Below are 24,162 nucleotides of genomic sequence, written 5' to 3' on the forward strand. Positions count from 1 at the left end.
AAGAACAGGCTTTAGATACACACAGAGAGAGACGGACAGGAGAAACGAAGCCATAGGACACAAACAGATCCTGTGTGAGATGCAGCAAAATGGCATATAAATAGCTATAAAGCAGCTTGAGTATGTATGAAAGTGACAAGAGAGGAAAAAAAGGGGGGTGGGGGTGCAGTTCAGAGGAGGTAGAAAGAAGTGAACGAGGAGTAAAGAAAGTAAGGGAGTGCAGCCAGCTGGCATGGTTTGAGTTATTCAGCTCAGCTCTAAAAGTCTCGGGCAGCACAGACTCCAAACCACATGGACGTAGATCCTCTCTGCACACAACTGCAATATGAAGCGCCTGGAAAAGGAGGAGATATATCATGCAGTAACACTAAAAGCCATTGTTTGGTTGTGCTGAGTATTTTTTTTATTCATCCTTCTTAGTTCTTCAGAAAAGATTAGATTCTTTTTGCTTTTTTTACTTTCCTTTTTTTAAAAAAAATCTTTATTAATTATCTATTTTTTATTTTTTTTACGAAAGCCAGACCTAGAATAAAATGGGCCTGCAGAATGGAGTATCATATTGATTTCTACAAACATTTTGCCTGGCTTAGAAAGGTAAGATGTTCCCCACTTGCATGTCTTTGCACTGCATCAGAGTTGCATGGAAATTTTCTTCACATTGTTGCTTTTCTGGTATTATGATATAGTTGCCACAGTGGATAATTTTGGAAGAAGTTTGTTTTTGCCTTGATCAGATTTGCTGCAGAGCATGCAACACATGGTTTTTTGTATCCCTAGACATGCCACTTAGACAACATGTAAAAGAAAAATAAACATCAAACATTGCAAGTAGGAAATGTTTGCTATTTTTTGAATGCAAACACGCTTCCCCTTTTGTTTACTTGTGGTTGCACATTCTTTCATTAATTTATTTTTCTGGTTTCACTAATGCAAGAAAGATTTTAATCAAATTAATTCTTCAAAATAAATACTGCAGTGGGATCATTTATATTTAGCAGATTGGTCAAAAGTTAAAAGTGTTTAAATACAGTAACGAAAGGACAAGCATGAAGGTTGAGATCATTTCCTGCTACTTTAATATATGGAACATCTAGCCAGCACCATCTTGTTACTATTAGGAAGTCATCACTTATCAAGGTCTCCACTGAGTTTTAAGTGACAGCTGAAGAAAAAAGTGGCTTTTTGAAACATACACCCACAATCCTAAACATCACTTATTAATCTGCAATATTGTACCAGTTATATCACAGTTTCCTGAAAGAAACTTTTCTTTTTAAATTCTTTAAAAACAAAGAAACACAAGTAAAATTGATATTTATGTACAAATTATCTAGTAAATGAATACATATGCTGGAAGAGTTATGAAAATAGACACAAACAATAAATAACACTAGCGAAATATGCAGTGCAAGCTAAAATTGCAATGACATTAACACCAAAAAGTTTAATCAAAACAACAATTGCATTTAACCTTTCAGTGTCACCTTTGCCCACAATGTCATAAATCCAGGTGTTTTTTTGTCCAATAAATGTAGGCTTTAGGCAGAGACTTACCTTAAAAGTTTAACAGTCTAACAGACTATCGATAATATTTAGGTTTTTGTTTTCTTGTCTGTTTCTTTTTCAGATAAATGGATAAAAGACTAACTCCTAGACTAAGACATTCTGAATTATTCCAACAAACTTTTAAATCTGAACAGAATCCATATAGTTTGTTTGTCTAATAATTTGTCTAAATTTACATATTTGGTTTAATTTTTCATTTGCATACATTTTGTGTCCCTGTTGCTGAAGTGAGTTTGTCACGAAATGTTGGAGGTGAGGACCTAAATGCAGAAGGACAAGGCAGTTGGCAGACCACTGCAGAAGCAAGATATTAAATAAAGAGCTGACCAAAGTTGACGTGAGAAAACAAGTATACTAGAGTACAAGAAAACAAGATTGAAGTGGCAACCTGAAAAAAAGCCGAGGTACACAGGCCACTAACAAGATGCAGGTAGTTGTGTGAGCTAAATGAAACCAGGTGAACTAACAAACAGGACACAGGATGCTAAACAGAGGAAAAACTACAATATAGAATAGGAAACATGAACAAAAGGTCGTTTACCTGTTTACTGTAGGAACAAATGTTCCATCAATATGTCCATCCATCCATTCATCCATCCATCCATCCATCCATCCAATCTTTATGATATATCTGGGGTTGGCAGCTACCCAAGCAGGGCAGACTTCCCTCTCTCCTGCTGCATTAGGGTTAGATTTGGAGGGTCAGCTTTTGGAGGGCTATTTCCAGAACACCTTATCAGGGATGTGTCCAGGAGGCATTCTGACCAGATCCTGACGAAGCCACCTCATCTGGCTCATCGATGAGGAGGAGCACTCTGATCCCCTCTCAGATGACCAAGCTTCTCTCCCTGTGGAGGACACTCCTTTCAGCCGCTTGTATTCACAATCTCATTTTTCTGATCATTACCCACAACGTGTGACCATAAATTGGGGTTATAGAGAACTCCACTTTTTGGCTCAGCTTTTGGCTCAGTCCTCTTCACCACGACTTACCAATGCAAAGTCTGCATCACTGCAGATGCCGCACTGATCTGGCTGATCTTATGCTCCTTCCTTTCCTCATTATTGATGTGAAAGGGACTATCTGCAATAACTCAGCTGCGGAAACAAATGATATGTTTCTAAATGTGAAACCATTAATATTTTAAAAACCTCATGTTATTGGTGCTATTACAAACTGAAACCAGCTCAGAAGCCAATCAACATTATTTTTTCTCCACTAATCAGCTGGTTTAAATTCTTGTACACAACTTTTAATACTGGATTAGGACCTGTAAACCTCTTACAGACTCCACACAGCTCTTACACAATAAGAAGTTAAAACAATTGTGCACGCATGTGTATTCACATCCATCCATGTGAATGGGCACGAGTCTTCAAGCTAAAGTTTCGGCCATTTGGGAAACTCTTTTGTTTTTGCACTTATTAGCTGACCTCTGTTCTGTAGGAAAATCTACGCTCCCACACTAACACTGAATCCTACCAGGAACGATTATTACGTCTGGAGGGAGACAAAGAATCACTAATTCTTCAGGTAAGACCTTTTTGCAGGAATATCAATGTGATTTCTTTTTAAGTGACATGAAGAGGTTGCTGAATATACAATGCATTTGTTTGTGTTCATATCAGCAAAGTGAATGCTCAAATGAAAGATATCAGTCTGAAAGTTTGGATCTGATCCTGAACAGTCTTTATATCATAAAACAGTGTCAGAGAAGAGGGACACGGAGAAAGGACAAAGGTGTATGTCCGTGCACTGTTGTAAATGTTGCGTAATTCTGTGCGTCTATTCCACTGAAGTGAAGCAATAGTTATAATGCATGTTTGGTGTTGTTACAACACTAGAATGTCTTGTTTTAACTGATGTGTTTGTCTATGTCTCATAAATGTAGGTGTGTAGTGCTCTGGGCTGCTGAACAAGTGCTTTGCAGACAGGTCGAGGCGAGCATTGTTATGTGCTGTAGCATGTAGGTGTGTTTGTGTGAGGGTATGTTAGAGAAAGCAGGTGCCTGTTTGATTCTTCAGGGTAGACAGACAGTGTTTCTCTAGAAAATCTGCTCCAGTTGGCTTGTTGGATGTGCCTCACAGCATGTGATAAGCTATTTTGTGGCTTTGTGGAGATCTACATTTGCCTGCTCATTGTGCTAGCATTGCTGGGGCCTCTGAAGTGTTACAAGAGTCGACTAAGGCACGAAGGTTCATTCATTCTTTCTCAAAGACAATGTTTGAGCTATTTGATCTGGCAGATATAGTAATTTCAACATAAATGAGCACCAGTGTTAGTAAAAAAAAAAATACTGATATATATATATATATATATATATATATATATATATATATATATATATATATATATATATATATATATATATATATATGAATGGGGTATTGTGCATAACTATAACCAAAAAGTAACTCTGTATCCCAGAGAGGGGTACTCAGAGAAAGCTGCAATTGTGAGCTGCAGTTTGAGAATAAAGAATAAACAACTTCCAATTAAGTTTTTTTTTTTTTCAATTCATAAAATAATATTGTAATTCATAATCTTTCTATGGAAATACACACACAGGTGAGTGTGCTGACAGACCAAGTGGAGGCTCAGGGGGTGAAGATCAGTGATCTCGAGAGCTCTTTGGAGGAGCATCAGCACAAACTGAACTATACAGAGAAAATGCTACAACAGGTAATCCTGATTCACCAACATCTAATCCTGAAGAACTGTTCAAAACACTGAACTTTCTCAGCACCAAAAGCCTCTTGTATTTCTGGAGCTAGGTCAGGAAAATATGACTTTCTCCATCAGGCACACAGGACGGCTATGTCAACATTTTTGCTCCATGTGTAAAAATATGACATGGCCCCAAATGACCATCTATTGTATGTCTTAGGGCCACATTTTTCTAATAAGCTTCAGAATGTGATCCGGAATGAGTTTTACTTCCTGAAAATTCCTTTGTTGCTAAGTTTCCTGAAAATCTGGCTGCCAATCACATTGACAACAAAAAAAATATTTCAGATGTTTAGACTATTTCCAGGAGAGTTTTTCCTCAGAGCAGATGTCAGGTTTATGCAGTTTCAGAGTTTTCTGTCTGGGCAGGTGATTACTGCACAGTCAGCCACACCCCCTCACTTGTAAGCACCACAACTACTCACACGCAGGAATCTAGAGAGAAAGAGAAAAAAGATAGATGAGGACAGAGGGAGGGCAAACAGGGAGGGGAGGATTAGCTGTAAAAGGTGGAGATGGGAGGGAGAAGGAGTGGGGTGGCGCTCCGTAAGAGTTAGAAGTTCATGTCTGCTTTCAGTTGTTTGCTTTAGATTTCTCATCAACTTCAGGAAACTTTCTTAAAGGATACCAAATGGAAGAGATCCTCTGAAAGTACAACAAATTTAAAACCTCTGTATCCATGAGGGAAATACATGATTTGCTGCAGGCAGAAACTGGATGATTAATCAGGTATTTATTCTTATTGCTACACTGCAACTCTTTTTAAAAGCACAATTTGACTGTTTCCGACTGCTTTGACAAAATTCCGATGAGCTGTGAACTTCAGTTGTTATGTCTACTTCTGTGTGCATGCGTTTTATTAAAGGGTAGCCTGGACTGGTTTCTTGGAGACATGGTCATTATGAGGCTTTGGACCTGAGCTGTAAATCTCTTCCTGGTGACAAATCTCTAATATTTTCCATGTGCTCTTTGGAAGAAACCCAGATATTTTCCAAAGCCAGAGATTTATCCATATGTACAGTTTAATGCTCAAATCGGAATGTTAAATGATTTACCACCTGCTTGACATCAACCATATTAGTAATGTATCTGCGTGGTCTGGATGAACTCTGAAGGCAGACAGCCTGTCAGGATGGCTATCACGGAGTTGTTTAGCAGTAATCTCCCTCAGTGCTGTTTGATTATAACAAAGGAGAAGAAAATGCACCTGTCAGAGTTGCTTTGATGCTCTGATGATAAATGTTTTGCATGCTTTTTTTCTCCATCTCACCCCCTCCCTGCCCTCGGCTATGTACTTTGAGAGAGCTGTGAAATAGACATTATAAATAGTGGTCATGGGTTGTGTATATTTAGCCACCCAAACAGATTCTGAAACCGGTGGGGTTTGTGTGAAGGGGATTGTCATTACAGAGCTGGTAGCTTGCTGTGCCTCACACTTAATGCTGCCCTTGTAGAGTAAGTATAGAGCCTAGAGTATAATTGAAGAGATTATGTATTTGTGTATCTGTTTGTGTTGCTTCATGATCTCTCTCTGTGTTGTTGACAACAGGAGCTCCAGCACAGATCGTCACTGGAGGACCAGAAGCTGAATCTTATGGAGGAGGTGTCCTACCTGAAACTAAAGCTGGCAGACATGGAGGGAAAGCAGAATCACGGATCTGAGAGACAGCACAAAGCAGAGGTAGGACTTCTTAAAAACCCTTCTATGACAAATCCATTCAACACATATGAAGGTGTGGTATTGATTTTTATGAGTGATTAGTTAAACATATGTACCAATGCTGGGTTTTTTTTGTGTAACTTGAATTACTTTACTTTTTCTAATTTCCAATATGCGATCAGTCTTTACAATGACATTGTTTATATTAGCATGTTAGCAAGCCTTGTATCCAAAATTCCTCACAGTTTGCCTCCCTGAAGTTTTCAAGGATGCATTAAATGACTTTAACTCCTCAGCCATTTCTCTTTCACCCCATTCCCTGGAAATTTGAACACAACTCTGCCAGGAATGATGAGGGTACACACAAAAATCCACTTTGTGTTCTGTTGGATCTACCCTGCAGTCAGCTGCTGGTTTTATGTGAAACTATAAACACTTGTGGACGAATGGAGGGGAACATTTACCCGAAAATCTGACTTTGTTGTTCCTGGGCAGTCTACAGGGGGAAAAAAAAGAAATATGGAAGGAGTTTAACTTTTTATGTCATTCCAAAACGGATCATGGATTTGCTTTAAACTGATGTTTTGGATTACCAACAGTCTTAGGCATTTAGGGACTGTGCGAATTCTAGAAAAGGAAGGCCGAACTTTTAGCAGACAGGATACTGTAAGGTATGTAGTTACTGTCAAAACACTGCTGGTCAAAGAGCCTTTGTGTGTTAAAGCAAAAAGGTTCAGGCTTAGAGCTGGCATGATGGATGGCGGACCAAATATGAATGTGTGTAAGCTTCAGCATTGAGCATTTAGTTCTTGATACTGTGAAAATGATGAGGAGGACCATTCTCTTTCTGAAGAAAATTTTCTAGAAATTTTGGAGAGAATGTTCTCCCCGTGTATGCGTGGGTTCTCTCCGGGTACTCCGGCTTCCTCCCACCATCCAAAAGACATGCATGATAGGTTAATTGGTCACTCTGAATTGCCCCTAGGAGTGAGTGTGAGTGTGGTTGTTTGTCTCTCTGTGTGTGGCCCTGCGATGGACTGGCAAGCTGTCCAGGGTGTACCCTGCCTGTCGCCCAAAGCCGGCTGGGATAGGCTCCAGCTTCCCCGCGACCCTGAATTGGAATAAGCGGTTCGGAAAATGAATGAATGAATGAATGAATTTTGGAGAGATTCATTTAGATATGTTTGAATTGAATATATCTCTTTACAGAAATTGATGCCATATGGTTGGTGTGTTTCTCGCTAATGCTCAATTCTGCTTTTACGAACTTTCCTACAGCAGCTGCTTTGACTTAAAGAGACCATGGAAAAAAACATCCTGCTTTTATCACTTTACTGCTACCCCCACGTGCTGTGTCTACTACACAAACATATCCACACACTCATATGTTTGCATGCACACACACAGACACAACATGTGGAAAGCTTCTGGCTGTGGAGCCAGTAAGCTCATGTTTAAATTTAGCCATGGAGGGGCTCCATATCATCTGTCATATCCGCTGTGCTGGACCCAAAGTGAGACTTCCTCTGTGCACAGTCCGAGCGTAACTCGGCTGCTGTTTATACACTCTCTGAGGGAGCACAGACAGGGATCAGCTTTAAAAAGGCAAACTTAGATGAACATTTATTAACATCAATCAAATTTCTAAATGAATTAAAAAGCAGAATAGCTTGATGCTAATTCTCATTTAAACATTGTGTGTTGTGCAAAACAAGGAAAGTTTCCTCAAATGAAATAAGTCAGGATCAGTTAAGAATGTGTGCTTTTGAGCTATCCAGGCATGGAAAGTGTAATTCTGAGTTACAAAGTGAAAGAGTGAGTTATTTATGGTATAATGTTGGGCAGACTTGCACAGCTTTTGCACAAATATCTCCTCTTTCTAAACATTTTTCCCATTTTTTTCTCCCCCACTATGTCTGCCAGACTGTAATGAATTTCATTAGTGAGCTGCAGGAGCAGATGTGTCAGTTTCAGAAGGAGATAAATAGCAAGATCCAGGAGAAAAAGGCCTTGGAGATCCCGGCTGACAGCAGGTTTCAAGTGGTGTGCCCCACTGAGTCCACTGAAGGCCAGGGCTCAAACCGTGGGGTGTCCTGTGACAGAACCTCGGGGGGGATGCACAAGCTAGAGGAGGCTTCAGACGGGTCTGATGAGAACACACACAGCCTGTCAGAGGGTAGCTCAGATGCAGAGCAGCGGTGCCACTGCGGAGAAGAAAGTGTAGGCATAGCCTGGCTGCATGGATTGCTTTGTTGTGTATAACATGGGTTGACTTACTTAACTTTGTCATATGTAGCTTCACTTGAATTTAAAAGAACTATTAAATGTCTTAAGCAATGTTCAAAATCACTGCTGAAATACTAAAGCTTTTCATATTTAATGGCTCAGTGTGTGACGCATAAAGTGCATTTAATTTAATTAAAGATAATAGTTGTGTGTTGTGTGAGAGAACAATAATGCACATTTAGTCAAAAAAAGTTGGTGTTAGGCTTGTCATATCTTTTATATGCCTTCTTGTTTTAGATGTTACTTAAGGAACTCCGGATCCTCAAGGACAAAGTTGTGCACCTGGAGGATCAAAAGTTACAGTATGAAAAGACACTCAAGTCAACAAAGGTAGGAGTGTTGAATGATGTGCAGATTTTGCAATACACCACCAGTGCTCAAATTCCACTGCTAACTGTCCACTCAGTTTTCCTAAATGGTTTCCAACCTGATATTCCAGCCAGTTAAGTGAGTCATTTTCTTTGCACACGCTGTCTTTTTAAACACCTCGGCTTTCTCAGGAAGTCTGAGCCTACTGCCTATTTAAAGTATGATTCAAATAGATTTAATAATACCTTATTGCTTTTAATGGAGTCTTTGTATACTTTGTAATGTTTCCAGAATGTTTTATTCTTAGAGTTTCTTCCCTTTTACTTGCTCTCAATATTATAATGATAAAATCACTGCATTTCACAATATTTCATTATAATTCTAAACTTGTCCTTTTTGGTACAGTTACTGTCTGCATATATCTAAGTAACTTAATAATAAAATTTTGGTTTTAAATGGTCTTCTTCCATTTAAATTGGATTTCCAAAACAGTATAATAACAGTAAAAAGCTAATTACATTAACTGCTGCCTTGTCACTTATAATATGGTATAAATAAATAATTAAACAATTAAATACACTACATACAGTGTAAAAATAAAATCTAAAAAAAATGCAGAAAACATTAAAAACAACAACAACAACAATAAAATATATAATCAAAATTTAAAAGCTGTGAAAGCTGCAACGCTTCTCTAGTCTCAGAAATAATTGTTCCAAAAGGGTTCCAAGTGAGTCACGGAGGTTAGGCAGGACCTTTTGCATCTTAAAATGCCATTTTATTGAAAGGATCCAACAAAGGTTTTTCAAGGGTTCTCTGTAAGAATAAAGGGCTCCTATAGTAGCCACTTTAATGCAGAGAACCATTTTAGAGAGACAATGTTTTTCAAGGCCTGGTGCAAATATGTGTGTTAGGAGACCATCACCCTCAACTATTCATGTTTTAAAAGGTATTTTTTAATGTGTGTGTCTGGAATGCTCTTGTCATTTCATTCTACTGGTTCAGCTAAAGTCTGAAGCATTATGTCATATCATAGACTAGTTAATATATTACGCTCTTTAGCAAGACAGTGTTCCAAGATTGGCTTTTATACACCAGTCTCCATGACCGACAGACTGACCAGTCAGCTGAAGAGTTAAATAATGGGGATGACTTCTAGCACAAGTTTTACAAGACAACCAGTCAGCAACTACAGTGCAGGTGACACAGAGATGCACAATGAAACTTGTGCCCAAGGGGGACAGAATTTTAGCAGTTTATTTCGGCTAGTTATCCTGCAATTTAGCAGCTTTAGACGCTTTCCATGAGTTCAGTTATGTCAAGCACCATTTTCCTGAATGCTGACTGATAGCTGTTCCGTGTTCACACTGAAATATACAGTCTACATGAGTTTCATTGGGTGTTACCGTATGTTCAATACAGAGATGTATAAAGTAGAAGTAAAAGTAAAAATAAAGCAGAAGTCCTGCCATGTTTTTGTATCTACTGATGCATTCATAACAGATGTTTTCACTAACAGGCTCATCTACCTTGTAGTTTATCTGCTTTAGTGACTGGTTGGAAAGAACTGTCGTACAGGTTTTCTGCTTTCTCCCTCTATTTTACACACCTCTGGTTCTATACCATGGCTGCTGAATGGCTGTCAGTAGTTCTAGAAATCAGCCATCAGCCCCATGAGAAGACATCTTGAAACACAAATATGCATCTTGTTTGCCTGACTTTGGTAGCCTATCAAACCCATGCCGACTGCATCACATCATGTTGAAACCCCACCCCATTCTTCATGGATCATGTGTAGTTGCTTCTCATCACTTTGAGGAAATTTTGCTGTTGGAATTCGGTACATTGTATACATATATCTATATATATATATATATACCTATATATATATATATATATATATATATATATATATATATATATATTTATTTCATGAGTACACTATCTGCTGAATACATGCGACATCTTTACTGAAACAATTGTGTTCTTCTCCCTAAACTACTCATACCACAGTTTTGTCATTGTTTTGTTGAACTTGACTTTTAACACTACTAATACATTTCAAACTTTCACAGTCTTAACACAGAGACACAACAAGCCGGTAAATAGATCAGGCTGAACTTAACTTTATTGCCATCTGTGTTCCCCTTGTAACTTGCTTCAAAACAGAGCATCAACTCCAGACAGCAGTTGTTTAACATTCAGTACTCTAATGTTCAGAATAGAAACTTTCTGTTCCCCTTTGTGGGTGTTTCATATAAAGCAAACCGTGGAAAATGTCATTTGTATCTTTTCACATCTGGTTTCAAGTGAGGACATAAACTGGAACTTTACTTTTAAATGTATCTGTAGCACATGCCTTTTTCCAGTAAGTGCATGGAAGTTTTTAGGTGTGGACAGTTAAGCAGACCTGTCAGCACTATTGGTGAACAGAACTGTGTGTCCTTGCGACTTTGTTTCCTGACTGTGTGCTATCCACAGGCAGAGATCAGCAGCCTTCAGCAGCTTCTGCTCAACAAGAATGCAGAGATTGAGAGCTTGCACACACAGCTGCTGGCCAGACCTGCTCTAAGCACAGAGACCTCAGAGAGAGGTAAATCCCACTGCATCTTAAAACTCTTGAAAACCAGCCGACAACAGACTCCAGTCCTAATCTTCCCTCATGGTGGAGAAAGTTCAGTACAATTACAAAACTGTCTCATCGACAGTTTCTATTTGTCTCTTTCTCTCAGAGGAGATGTACAGGAAGAGGCTAAACACCAAATGTAAGCCCGTGCAGAATTGAATGAAAATAATTTTTAACCCATGGGCTATGTCTACTTTTATTTCCTTTCCTCAGACACGTCTCTTCCCTTTATTATTCTTTACTTCCCTGAAGGGCAGTTTTGACTATTGTTAGCTAATTTACCTAATTAACCATCTCTCTTTCTTTTCCCTTCTTTGCTTTCCTTATGTATTCCTGAAAACAGTGTGTCACAAGCATTTCTTCACACTTCGGTATAATCATTGTCACTTACGAGAACTGTTGCTTGTGTTCCTACATGTGTCACAAGGAAAAGAAAGTGTCCCTTTCCTTTAAGTCTGACCATGTAAAAGTTAGCATGAAATGCAACTTTAAGTATGGTTACAAAAAGCTAAGATTATTCTAAATATTTGTTTTTTAATTACACACTTAAGAAGAGCAAATCCACAACATGCTAGGTTACATTTTATCCTTCTTGGTCTTATTTTGTATAGATCCATTATTATCCAAGGAAATCTGCTCAAAATACAAACGTGCGTAACATGAGCAGTTGCCTGTCCAGATTCATAATCCGTGTGTGTCTCTCCTCATAGATCAGGAGCTTCAGAAACTCAAGAGTGGAATGAAATCACTGGTGGCCGCCAATGATGAAAAGGCGAGTTTCCAGTCATGTGAAACCTTATCCTTTTCCTCCATGTTCAATTCAGATGTGACTGGCAGGCAGTACCAATCAAAACATGTGCTGTTATTCCTTTTCTATTCTATATTGTGCTCATCTGCCTTGTGTATGGACAAATTACCATCAATAATGTTAGAAAGAGGTTAGCAAGTAGCCATTTTTAAAGGCTGTCATTTCTCTGAGGCGCTGCCGTTCAGCCATTTATAGCACAGAGGGTCTTTTGTATTCACCCCCCCCCCCAATACCATCTTGGACTTTAAAGACTTACAGACGCTGGCCTACATGTGGCACACTAGTGAGAACACACGCATACACACACCCCACAGCAAGCCATTTCAGGCAAAGCCACACTTAAGCAGGCCTCGCTCTGCCAGGCCTAATTTTGGAGTGAGCTGCATTAAGACAACCATGGCAAAACCAGGCACGGACACCACTTCAAAAAACACAGGCTTCAAGCAGCTGGTTACCACAACTAAGATTTCCAGCCAGGCCTATGTCAGCCTCCTCCCTGTACAATACTTTGATGTAAAGACCATATGGTTAAAGGGAAACAGTATATCTATAAGAACAGAGTTAAGTCAGTACGGGCGCTCCTTACCCTTTGACAAAAATCTAAATGAGGCTTTGTTGACCCTAAACCCCTCTGCTCTTATATCTTCAGGACCGACGAATTGAGGAGCTCACCCTGCTCCTAAATCAGTGCAGACAGTTCAGAGAGGTCACACACATCTCTAGGCAAGGTAATAATCTCTTTCACTCCTTTATTGTTACCTAACAGAATTATAATTATCCCAGCAGTAATGCTTAAGCATGAAGCAATTCCTCCTCCTTCAAGAGAAACATTAAAATAAGGCAGAAAAAGAGGAAATGTTATTTGCGTCCCTGCAGCTCCATCTGCTGTTCGTTCGTTGTCAAATGGTCGGACTCCGTCAAGCAGCAGTGAGGAAGGAGAGCAGGGACTGATGAAGAATGCAGATTCTGCCAGTGCAAAGTCTGACGATGGAAAGTCTGAAGTGTGTATATAGAAGTTCAGCTGATTATGTCAGTGGTTAGAAGTTGTTCTGAGCAGTATTTCGATGCCTCTACATGATCATAGTGATTTTTTATATGTATTGTTTTTAACCCATCAAAGGTGTCCACACACAGTTCTTCCTCCCAACAAGAATCTCTTCAATCAGTCCAGAAAAATGGGAATCCCAGGTAGTGAACCAGTTTTTTTTTTTTTTTTTATGAAATCTCTTGACAGTATTATTTAAATGAATTGTGCCTTTTTCTTTACAGAACAGAGCCACAGACTTTATCAAGTAGCATGAACAACATAACCAATGGACATTTACCAAAGGTATAGTCATTGACGTCCAACAAGAGATTTGTCTTTCTAGAAAAAAATAAAGTTTTTATCCTTACCTTTTTACCTTAAAGAAAGTCCCTTAAATTATACATTTGTAAGATACTTATAATTTACTCACATTGCATCACAGTGTACTTTTTCTGCATTTGAAGTCATTTCACAATTGTGTTTTTCTGTTTGTGTGTGGTTTCTTCAGAGTGGTTTGGGTGACAGCAGAAGTCAGACTCTGCCCGCAAATTCCTCCCTGTTGGAACAAAATGGAGACAGTAGCACCGAAATGCAGAGTCAAAGGTCTCCAGATGGGAGTGAAGATGGAGAATGTAGCCAGAGTAAATTCACAGCGTTATTTATGATGAAATGGATGGTGTGTCATGATATATTTTGCTCTACTGTAGAATCATTTGCCTGGTGATTCCCATGAGTGCTGCTGGGATGCCTATTTGGAGTTTCAACCACTTTCCTTTAAGCAGATGACCGCTGCGTGTTTGATCACAGCTAATTGCAGAGGCCCCTGACAGAACAGATGGATCTTGGGATAGGCTTTCCTCTGCAACACACCCTCTCCTTTGCCCTGATTGACCAAAGTCATCCCAGCTCCACCCTTCCTCAGCTTGTCTGACCAATTTTAACTCAGGCCCCACCCAGATTTCTCCCTGCTGCAGCTGCTCACACAGCAGACTTTATCACAAAGATCTCACCCTGTAAAATGTAGTTTAGCTCATTTCTTCATGGAACATTAACCAAGGAATTATTTGCTTAACTTAATGATCTGTAACCTGCATCCCTTCACTGAAAGGAGCATCCAAAGCCAGACTGCCACAGCTATGCTATTCTTAATATTTTGCCATTTGATTTAATGTTAAATTATAAGTAGAATTAGTCAATATATAGCTCCCTACTCAACCTCATTGCTTTCACCTCAGAAAGTGCTCTAATCTTTTCATCGATCAAAAATGTGTTATTTGGCAGATTACAGCAGGAGTTTGTCTGCTTCATTATTGAGTGGATTTCTATTTTCATCTACATAAACACAGCTATGAATTACTGCATTATCTAGCTGGCCCTCTAGAGTACCATCAACAACTTGAATTGTATTTGTCCTCTATAATTGACTGCAGCTTTTCAAATCTCTTGAAGGAAAATTGGAGAGAGTTGATGACAGCACATCCAGTGATAATTCCCCTGTTCATTGTGGCGTGCAAAAACAGGCTGGCCAGCGAGATGTGGGTTCTCCAGAGTACATGAAGAATAACAGGAGCTTCAAGAGACTCTGGGGAAAGTAAGTACACAGAAATGCATAACACATCAGTAATCCAAAAAAAAAAAAAAAAAAAAAATTACCTTGGTCACAAAGTGAAAGGATCAAGTTTTGAATTACCTTTTATTTGTATACATAGTATAAGTTTCAAAGCTTGAAGAAATAAAAAAATAAGTCTTGACTTATTAATATTTGCTTTCTGTGAGTTGAAAGGTTGGCGGTTCTTTCCTCAGCTTGCGAGGTTGTCATGTTAATCTCATATGCTCAATTGTGTGAACAAGTGATTACTCTTTTGTAAATGCTTTGTTTTATTTGACTGAATAAATGCTTTTATTTAAGAAAAAAATTCTGTTTGCTTTTAAACCTCCACTGCAGCCACATATATACAATTGTAAGGAGAAGTTGCTGCTAAAGTGTCAAAAACTGAATTACTTTTTTTAACTTAAGTGTAAAAAACAGACAGTCTCCTTATACAACTTAGTATTTGTCAACTTTACAGCAAAATTAGAAAATTCCTTTGTTTTCTTACAATCTTATTCTGTGATTTAACGTCGTCCAAAGTATTTTAATCCACAGAGTTCACTCTTTCCCATACAGGCTTCGAAGAACCCAATCTGGAGGCTTTCAAGCAGCAGATCCAGATGCCAGCCAATTTAGAAGAGGTGGTCTGCGTGCAACAGCAGGACCGAGACTCACCCGAACTCCTGAATCCAATCCTGCATGGTAAATTTCAGGGTCCCTTTATGTGCTATAATCTGCCCACACCAGCTTGTTGTACATTGTTCTCATCTTATTATTTTCCCTATTAAAACCACTGCTATAATTCACTGCTTTAAAACAGTTAGGTCTAATTTCATGCATTTACTCAAATTTTCACAATGAGTTAATTCATTATTTGCCTTCGGTTTGTTTTTATTAGTGATATGAATATCCCATTCAGCCAGTGGACCAAGGAGCAGGTGTGTGGCTGGCTGGAGGACTATGGACTGGGCCAATATGTCAGTCTCACCAGACAGTGGGTTGAAAATGGTCAGACACTTCTATCTGCCACACCTCAGGATTTTGAGAAGGTTAGAGACTAAAACAGTTCCAGATAGTTTCCTCGAAAGACTAAAACCATGAGCACTAAAGACTCAAAATTGTATATTATGAGCAAAGATCACATTTCAAACATTAAGTCAAAATTGGCAAAGAATTTGCTACTTCTTAACAAAAAAAACCAAAAAAAAACTTAGACGAAAATTTTAACGGTAAAGAGTAAAACAAGAAAACAAGTCCGCGAGCAAAACCTAGAAATAATTATGATGTTACGTCACAGTTCCATATGGTTTATATGGTTAATTTAAAAATCTGACAAGAAACAATTTGGCATCTGAAATCAACAACATGCACTCTGGACCAGAGTCTGGAATTAACAAGGAGAAGCAGCATTTATCTGTTATACTGCACAAATGGAACAAACTGCCAGTAGAGATTACAATTTCACCAAATGTAGGCACTTTTAAATCCAAGTTAAGAACGTTTTATTTCTCATGCACCAGTAAACAAAATCTGCACTGCAACTTTTAACTTATCGTGCTTTTAATTATTTTGACGATTTAACTTTTGGTTTTATTGTAATTTTTGATGTTTTATTTGCTGCTTTTTTTACTGCTTTTAAATGCTGCCTTTGCACCATATGCAATGGCTTTATAGTTCTATATAAAATCCTTTGAATTGATTTATACATGAAATGTGCAATCGAAATACTATTGCCTTGCCTAAGACCCATCTGAGGAAAATAAAACAACGATTCTACCCTTATCTTAACTTTGTGTCTGACCTTAGGAGATGGGCATGAAACATCCACTACACAGGAAGAAACTGCAGCTCGCTCTGAGGGCGTTCATCTCTAAAGTCATAGAGAAGTCTTCAGAGCTGGATCATATCTGGGTCACCCGTAAGACTCTATGTGCATGGAATATTTCTCTCATTTGCTCTCATTTCGGCCACAGTCAAAAAAATCAATACTTCTAATGCAAAACATAAAAAATACAGTGTGTGCTTTCAAAAAAATTCTGAAAATAATATGCAAATACAGCAACTGTTCAAAACTAATCTTGGCACACTGCATATGTTTTAGAGTGTGAGGTGGATTAACCTCTGAATATTTTCTGTGCAGGGTGGTTGGATGACATTGGTTTGCCTCAGTACAAAGACCAGTTCCATGAAGCTAGAGTAGATGGTCGAATGATACAATATCTCACAGTGGTAAGGTTTCAGAAACAAACTTAAAGCCATGAAGTAAATAATTTTTCTATGCTTGTTCATAACAGTAATCAGTAAAGTTTATTTTCTGTTTATTCAGAATGATCTCTTGACCTTGAAGGTCACCAGCCAGCTTCATCATCTCAGTATTAAATGTGCCATTCATGTCCTTCATGCAAACAAGTTCAACCCAAACTGTCTTCGACGTAGACCAGGGGAGGAGGTAAGTAAACATAGAGAAAAATGTGGTTAAAAAAATATGTTGTCTAAGGACTTAGAAATCTGACATGTCGTAGACTTATAAAAAATGGTCAAATAACCATTTATTGACAAACTGCACAATGTGTCATGACTCCATTTATCCACAAGATGGCAGCAGAGAAACGTTAAATATATTTTACTCAGTATTGTTGTCACACAGTTGCTGCCATGACTCTTCAAGAGTAATTTTATGAATATTACCTTTCTGGTGAACATAGAGGGAGGTCAGTCTGGCACAAGTGTGATTAAAAAAAGAGTGTATGACTCCAGTAAATATTTCTGTTAACATCTTCAGAAACAACCCTCTCCATCAGAGGTGGTGCAGTGGTCAAACCACCGTGTGATGGAGTGGCTAAGAGCAGTGGATCTTGCTGAGTACGCTCCAAATCTTCGTGGCAGCGGGGTTCATGGGGGCCTGATTGTAAGTGATGTCAAAACTGACCTCATGTTTTCACAATAAACCAATGGAGAAACCACATTTTTGGTGAAGCTGATATTGTACTAAAACAAAATGTGACCATTCTGACAGACTCTTTTGTGTAAGATGTATGAAGCCACATAGTTTAAAAGCTGGTGGTTTAAAACTTAATAATATGTTATGTTTAAAAGGCTTCTTATGTTCTCAACTGGATGAAATATTTATATGAAAAGTAACAAGCAAAGGCAAATGTATAGTTTACAACTAATTTTGAACTGTTATGTCCTTTGTGTAGACTCACATATGTCTTGTAGTTTTTGCATTTTACATCTGTTAGAATGAAGAAGGTATCCCCAAACTCATCACCTCACCTCATTGCTACATTTTGCAGCACCTTCTGAAATGAGTCAAGACCTAAAGAAATGCATGCTTCAGAGTGGGAAGTCAGTTTGATTAAATCCATTATTGGTTGTGTGGTTGCAGATGGTTGCACTTTGTTTTGCTGAGTAAAGGTACTCGGTTATTTTCCAGCTTCCCAAATCTGCTATCTATATCCTCATCCACAGATCCTGGAACCTCGATTCAGCTCGGAGACTTTGGCCCTGCTCTTAAATATTCCTCCACAGAAGACTTTGCTCCGCCGTCATCTCGCCACTGCATTTGCCACCCTGGTTGGTGCTCAAGCTACGCAGGAGAAACGAGAGTATGGAAATGCTACAGGCCATGTGCCCCTCACTACCACTGCTAAAGTAAAAGTAAGAACACAGTTTTAGTCAATCCCTGTAGCCCAAGTGTTAAAGCATAACATCAAAATAATTGATTGACACATTGCCCCTTTTTGTGCTTTCAGCCAAAGAAGCTGGGCTTCACGCAGTTCAGTCACCTCAGAAAGAGGAAACCTGATGAATCCACAGACTATATCTGTCCAACAGACACCGGACTGCTAACGGCGAATGTAGTGTCTCGCTTTCCCCCTTCGGTGCACAGAGGTCTGAGTTCCACTTTGGACAGACAAGCTGAGACTTAGGAAAATATTAGGGGGAAAAGTTCATCCAAATGGCCCCAAAGAATAATTTAAAGAATACATAAGAAACCTTTGTGCCAACTCAATAAGTGACTTTAAAAATCAGTAGAAGATGTAAGGGCGATTTCCAGTCATGGCACTTCCATGTGATAATTTACAGAATGGTCTGCAAAAATGCTTCATTGATATGAACAAGGTGATTTTAACTGTATTTTGAATATTTATGCATTTTGAATTATGTTTTGCTCAAGCAATGTTCATTTTAAATGAGGATTATTGGTAACATTGAGTGTAATGTGTTATGGAAGCTGCTCTATGCATTCCTCAGTTGTATTCCAAAGCTCACACTTTTGCTTTGAAACATGGCATTTTTATTGTACTTCTTCTTCTCTAGTATTTTCTTGTATATTTGGATTATTTGTACAGCATCATAATGAGCAATAGTTACTGTACAAATGAGTTTTTCCCATTGTTTTCTCTGAACTTTTTTTTTCTTTTTTTTTGTCTTGTCCAGCATTTAAGCAAGCAGAATGATGTTCTGGATGCTGTGTTCTGCTGAGCAAATTTATTTTGCCAAGGGCAACATATAACATAATGATCCCCTTGATTTTCTGGATTCTTATTTTTATTTTTCTATTTGTTTTGGATAATTGTTCGTAAGTTCTCAGAACTTTGATTATTTGAAGAACACTTAGCTTTCTGCACCTTCAAATAAAGCTTGTTTTTAAATATGATCGCCCCAGCTAAATGTTCCTTTGTTTTATAAGATGATTGTGTACTGGGGCAATCATCTTATGTTAAAACACACTGTTTTTATTTCAGTGACAGGTATATTTTTCAGGTTTAGCATTTCCCTTGAATGTGAAAGTCTTCCACTGTTAGAGAATAAAATAACTTCCTTAAAATGGACATCATGATTTTGAATGACAGATGGTTCAAGGCTGCCATCTAGGTTCAAACTTAAAATAAATTTTTGTTTGTTTATTTATTTATCCTTAATAGCCTGTAATCACACAGAGAGTTTTCTCTGGTCTTCTTTGGCTTCTTTAACTTTTGTGTCCAACTGCACATGTTTCATGTGCTGTACTGCATATAAACAGTGCATGTGTTATTGATTTAAAAAGTAAGATATTTCACAACTTAGTGTGGCAAAAGGAAGGACCAAGGTAGATGGGATTTGGCCTAAAAAGTTGACAATAATGCCAACTTGAGGGAATGTTTCACTCCAGTAAATTCATAATGTAAGGGATTGCAGGTTCAAGTTATGCATCTGGACAGACTGATTACAATAAAAAAAAAAAAACATATTTTATTAACAATTGTTAACGCAAGAACAATCCAGACAGTCACTTTTGGAAGTGTCAAAGGTGCAAAGGCTGGCTTCTCGCTATGATGTGCAATCCTGGAACATGAGGGCTAGTAGATGCAATAAAAGAGCACACACACTAAAAGCCCTAAACCACACAAAATTAAGTCTAGAGTCACATCAATAGTCCCTGTTTTAGGCTTACCCACTTTGTCCAGATACCATTGGGGTAAATGTCAGTTTACTGGTATAACGGGCCAATGGTCAGCCAACCGCCAGACCAGAATAACTGGTGGGCTGGATCCAAAACTGCAGTTTAGCTATATAAAATAAGCCCGGGACAAAACAGCAGCATGTCCTTTTGGTCTGGAATGAAATTCACTCGTCTGCCAGCCTACAAGAACACACAGATCCCGATTAGTATTGTGTTGATGTATTTACCCCCAGCAAAATAAGGGTCTTACCCGCATATACAGTCCGAACAGGAATGGAAAAGAAAAAGCAGCAGGTACCAGATACTGCAGGAAGAGGGAGGGAGAAAGATTGCTAAGTATTCTGGCTCAAACAGCCACAAATTGGAAAAAGTGTCCAACCTGCACAAGTGAAACTGCTTGTTGCAGTTGACTCAACATGGACAAAACAGTAAGTTTTACTTCTCCCATCATCTTCTCAGGATACTAAGAAGAATAGTTCTAGATTTAAGAATGATTTTCTAAAAAAGTATTTGGCAAACAACATCAAATGACATTGCCTGTTCCTTGATTTTGCCTTGTATAACTGTTGTCTTTATAATTTAATGGTGATACTTAATTCTATTAAATTCAATTCAATTCAACTTTATTTATATAGCGTCAAATCACGGCAATGCCATCTCAAGACGCTTTACAGACAGAGGGGAAAACATAATGAAGGCCAGTTCATAATAGCCTATATAAGGAAACCAACAGATTGAGTTGAGTCCAACTCAATCTCCCATCCTGAGCAAGCACACTGGCGACAGTGGGAAGGAAAAAAACTCCCTTTTAACAGGAAGGAAACCTCCGGCAGAACCCGGCTCAGGACAGGCAGCCATCTGCCTCTGCTGTGTGGGGGGAAGAGGACAGAAAGACAACAGACAACAGGAACTGCTACTCCCGGCCAGGGAGACCTGCTGAGACAGGAGACATACATGTTAATGATGCAACACTGTTATGGGGGGGGGGGGGGGGTAAAAGAAAGAGATAAAGAGAAAAAGAAAGAAGCTCAGTGTATCAGGAAATGTCCCTCAGCAGTCTAAACCTATAGCAGCATAATTAAGGGATGCTAACCATCCCTAGCTATAGGACTTATCAAAAAGATAAGTCTTCAGCCTAGTCTTAAAGGTGGGGAGGGTGTCTGCTTCCCTAACACTAACTGGGAGCTTATTCCATAAGAGAGGGGCCTGATAACCAAAGGCTCTGCCTCCTGCTCGGCTCTTTGAGACTCTAGGAACCACAAGTAAGCCTGCAGTCTGCGAATGAAGTATTCTACTTGGTATATAAGGAACTATGAGGTCTTTGATATATAGTGGTGCCTGGTTGTGGAGGGCTTTATATGTAAGGAGAAGGATTTTAAATTCTATTCTAGATTCAACAGGCAGCCAATGAAGAGAGGCTAAAACTGGAGAAATATGATCTCTCCTGCTGGTTCTGGTCAGGACTTTGGCTGCAGAATTCTGGATCAGCTGAATGGTTTTCAGGGCATATTTAGGACAGCCCAGTAATAGAGAGTTACAGTAATCTAGTCTCGAAGTAACAAAAGCGTGAACCAGTTTTTCTGCATCACTCTGAGACAGAATGTCCCTAATTTTGGCTATATTACGTAAATGAAAGAAGGCTGTTTTAGTAACCTGCTTAATATGTGGGCCACAGGACAGGTTCTATTCTAGGATTGCTCTGTCACGTATTCATACTGAACAAAGTTTCAATAAATGCCAGGGTGGTTATGAAGCCATTAGCTGCAGTTTGATTGGATCCACTAGGTTTCTGCTGGAGTAATTGGCACAATGGCAGACGGGGCAAAAGTCAGTTCTCCTCTTAACCTTCTTAGAAGCACACACCCTCAATTAGACCAAACACAATAATTAGGGATTCTTTTACCTCTGCATATCATTAGATTTCTAACAGAGAACATCATGATCAATGATTACAAATGACAGGTTCATAAATAAATTAGTCCTGCTGATAAGTGTGTAACCCTACTCAATTGATCCACTTGTAAAAGGAAATTAAAGGGAAATTTGAGGTTTGGATGTTTGGGATTGTGGGTTCTGCACATGCACACTTTTCTTCAAAACAAAATATGTCATTTTGATTTAAAAAGGTTTTTATAACGACTGTTTTAAGTATTTAATTTACATGCTTAACAGCAATATGCCTGGAAAATATTTTAAGCGAGTTTTCTTTAAAATGCTTGCTTTAAACCAGCAGATGTCAGTGTTGCCTCTGCATATAGCAACTTTACCAGCACTGATGAGTCGGACTTGGTGAGGCATACAATTGAGGAGTAGAAAAAGATTGCTTTTCATTCATCCTGCATAGTTGTTTAACTCCTTTTGCTTTTTAAATGACAGAAATCAAATACAGAATTTGGTATTATGTGAGCGTCAATACGTAAGTTGTTTTACTTGCATTGTCAGACTTTCAACTGCTTAGGTTACTTTAATAAAAGACTACCTTGAGTTGTTTTTTTTTTTTTTTTTGTTGTTTTTTTTCACATAAACAACCATATGTTATATTAAATGTGTGTGTGTGTGTTACTGCTTTCTCTATTGATTGCTGTGCATGAATGCATAAGTTTATCAGTAAAATATCTGCATGAGCGAACACAGAATGCTATAATTTATAATAGTACATATTTAGCAAATTTCAGCAACCTGATCCAACCTGCACTATCTGACGGTTTAAAAGAAATTATTTGTGTCACTCATAATGTCTTAGCAGTAAATTGCTTTGTGCAGGGAAATGTGCTTTGACTGACATCTTACCTTGCAAAGTGACACCTATTGTTTTAATTAAGTGAAAGTGTTTGAGACATTTATTTATTTCCTAGTTACTTGTTAATAACACCATGAGGGAAAAGTGAAGGTAAATTATTACAGTTTATATTACATGCATAATTTGTGAATCCTATGCTAATGATTACACAGTATCCTCCCACTGTGACTGCCAATTAATTTGAATACGTCACAAATAAAAACACTGAATTGGTGATGCAACGTAAAGCTGCTCTTGGCAACGTGTGGGCTCACTGTACTTTCAGCTCTTTTCTTATGTGTGTGCTTGTGTTTGTGTGTGTGTATGTAGGTGTGTGTGTGTGTGTGTCTTAAACAGCGTGAGAGAGAGCGAGAGAGAGAAAGTAAAAGAGAGAGGGAGAAACAGTGCAATCTTTATTGCAAAATTTCCCATGAAGATTCTAGAAATTTTCAATTTCCCATTAAGTTCCCTGTTAAGTTATGCTCATAAGCCCCTATATTAGTGCTTTAACTTGTCATCCTATCTGCTAGATCTATGAACACCCTTAAATGTCTTAAGTGAAGCATAATCAAGTCTTCATGTGATGTCACTGGTTGTTCGTGTCATTAGTGTGCCACCAGCTTTCCAGTTTGGGGAACATATTCAGTCTTAGGGTGGTGCATGTGTTACATACTCTCCATTCAGCCACGAAAGCAGTATCTGTCTCCAGCACACCAGTTTGTTCTGACAGGCCTGCCACAATGATGACTGCATCAACCAGATGCGGCAGAGCGGCTTGCGAGCCAACCCTGACACGCCGTCAAAAGGAGCAGCCAGCTGTCTGTATGAGCCTTCTTCTGCCCCGTCAAACCTCAGAGCCCATCTCATCCTGTACAGCCAGCCGGCATCAACCAGGCTGGTTTCCTCTGTTTGTTCACTGTGTAACACTCGTGGCTTTGATAAGTTTTATCTTTTTTTTTTTTTTTTTTTACAAAATTCAGTGGTGATAAATCTTCTTGAAATTATTCCAAACTTCAACTAATCAAAACAAATAATTGTGACAGTGTTTGCCCAAAAAATGCATAATAAGATGTGATGTGCAGCGTTCAAGTGATGGAACTTGATTTTAACTTTTTCATTGGTGGCCAAAAGAAACTCTCTCTTTGTCACAGCTGCTGTTTTTAAGTGTTGTCTGTGTGTGTGAATTAGTGCAATGTATATGTAGCACCTAAAAAAGGACACCCAACACGGCACTGATTACTGTTGCCATGGCTCATTATATACCTCCTGGAACAACTGGTGATTTTACTTGCTCATCATCTCTCTTTTTAAAATCTCCTGGTCTGATCTTTCA

At 38.6% G+C, this 24,162-nt stretch overlaps 1 protein-coding gene across 4 annotated transcripts; it reads left to right on the plus strand.

The window, feature by feature from the left end:
* Positions 1–538: 538 nt before the first annotated feature.
* On the plus strand, positions 539–19,265 carry ppfibp2a (PPFIA binding protein 2a). 4 transcript variants are annotated; one of them, XM_079253790.1, is made up of 22 exons: positions 539–594; positions 3,014–3,100; positions 4,136–4,249; positions 5,844–5,975; positions 7,878–8,174; positions 8,478–8,570; positions 11,031–11,142; positions 11,886–11,947; positions 12,633–12,711; positions 12,860–12,984; positions 13,104–13,171; positions 13,253–13,313; positions 13,519–13,651; positions 14,460–14,601; positions 15,178–15,303; positions 15,500–15,650; positions 16,408–16,519; positions 16,742–16,830; positions 16,928–17,050; positions 17,384–17,509; positions 18,073–18,261; positions 18,357–19,265. In XM_079253790.1, exons 1-22 carry the CDS (start codon positions 547–549, stop codon positions 18,531–18,533), a joined length of 2,646 nt encoding a protein of 881 aa, XP_079109916.1. In that variant the 5' UTR covers positions 539–546; the 3' UTR covers positions 18,534–19,265. The 4 variants fall into 4 exon arrangements, with proteins under 4 accessions (XP_079109916.1, XP_079109913.1, XP_079109915.1 ...); XM_079253787.1 differs by lacking the exons at positions 539–594; positions 3,014–3,100; positions 4,136–4,249 and adding an exon at positions 4,897–5,023; XM_079253788.1 differs by lacking the exons at positions 539–594; positions 3,014–3,100; positions 4,136–4,249 and adding an exon at positions 5,659–5,749.
* Positions 19,266–24,162: the final 4,897 nt, after the last annotated feature.

Source organism: Telmatherina bonti (assembly GCF_933228915.1).
Source record: "Telmatherina bonti genome assembly, chromosome: 1".
NCBI classification, from domain to species: Eukaryota; Metazoa; Chordata; class Actinopteri; order Atheriniformes; family Telmatherinidae; genus Telmatherina; species Telmatherina bonti.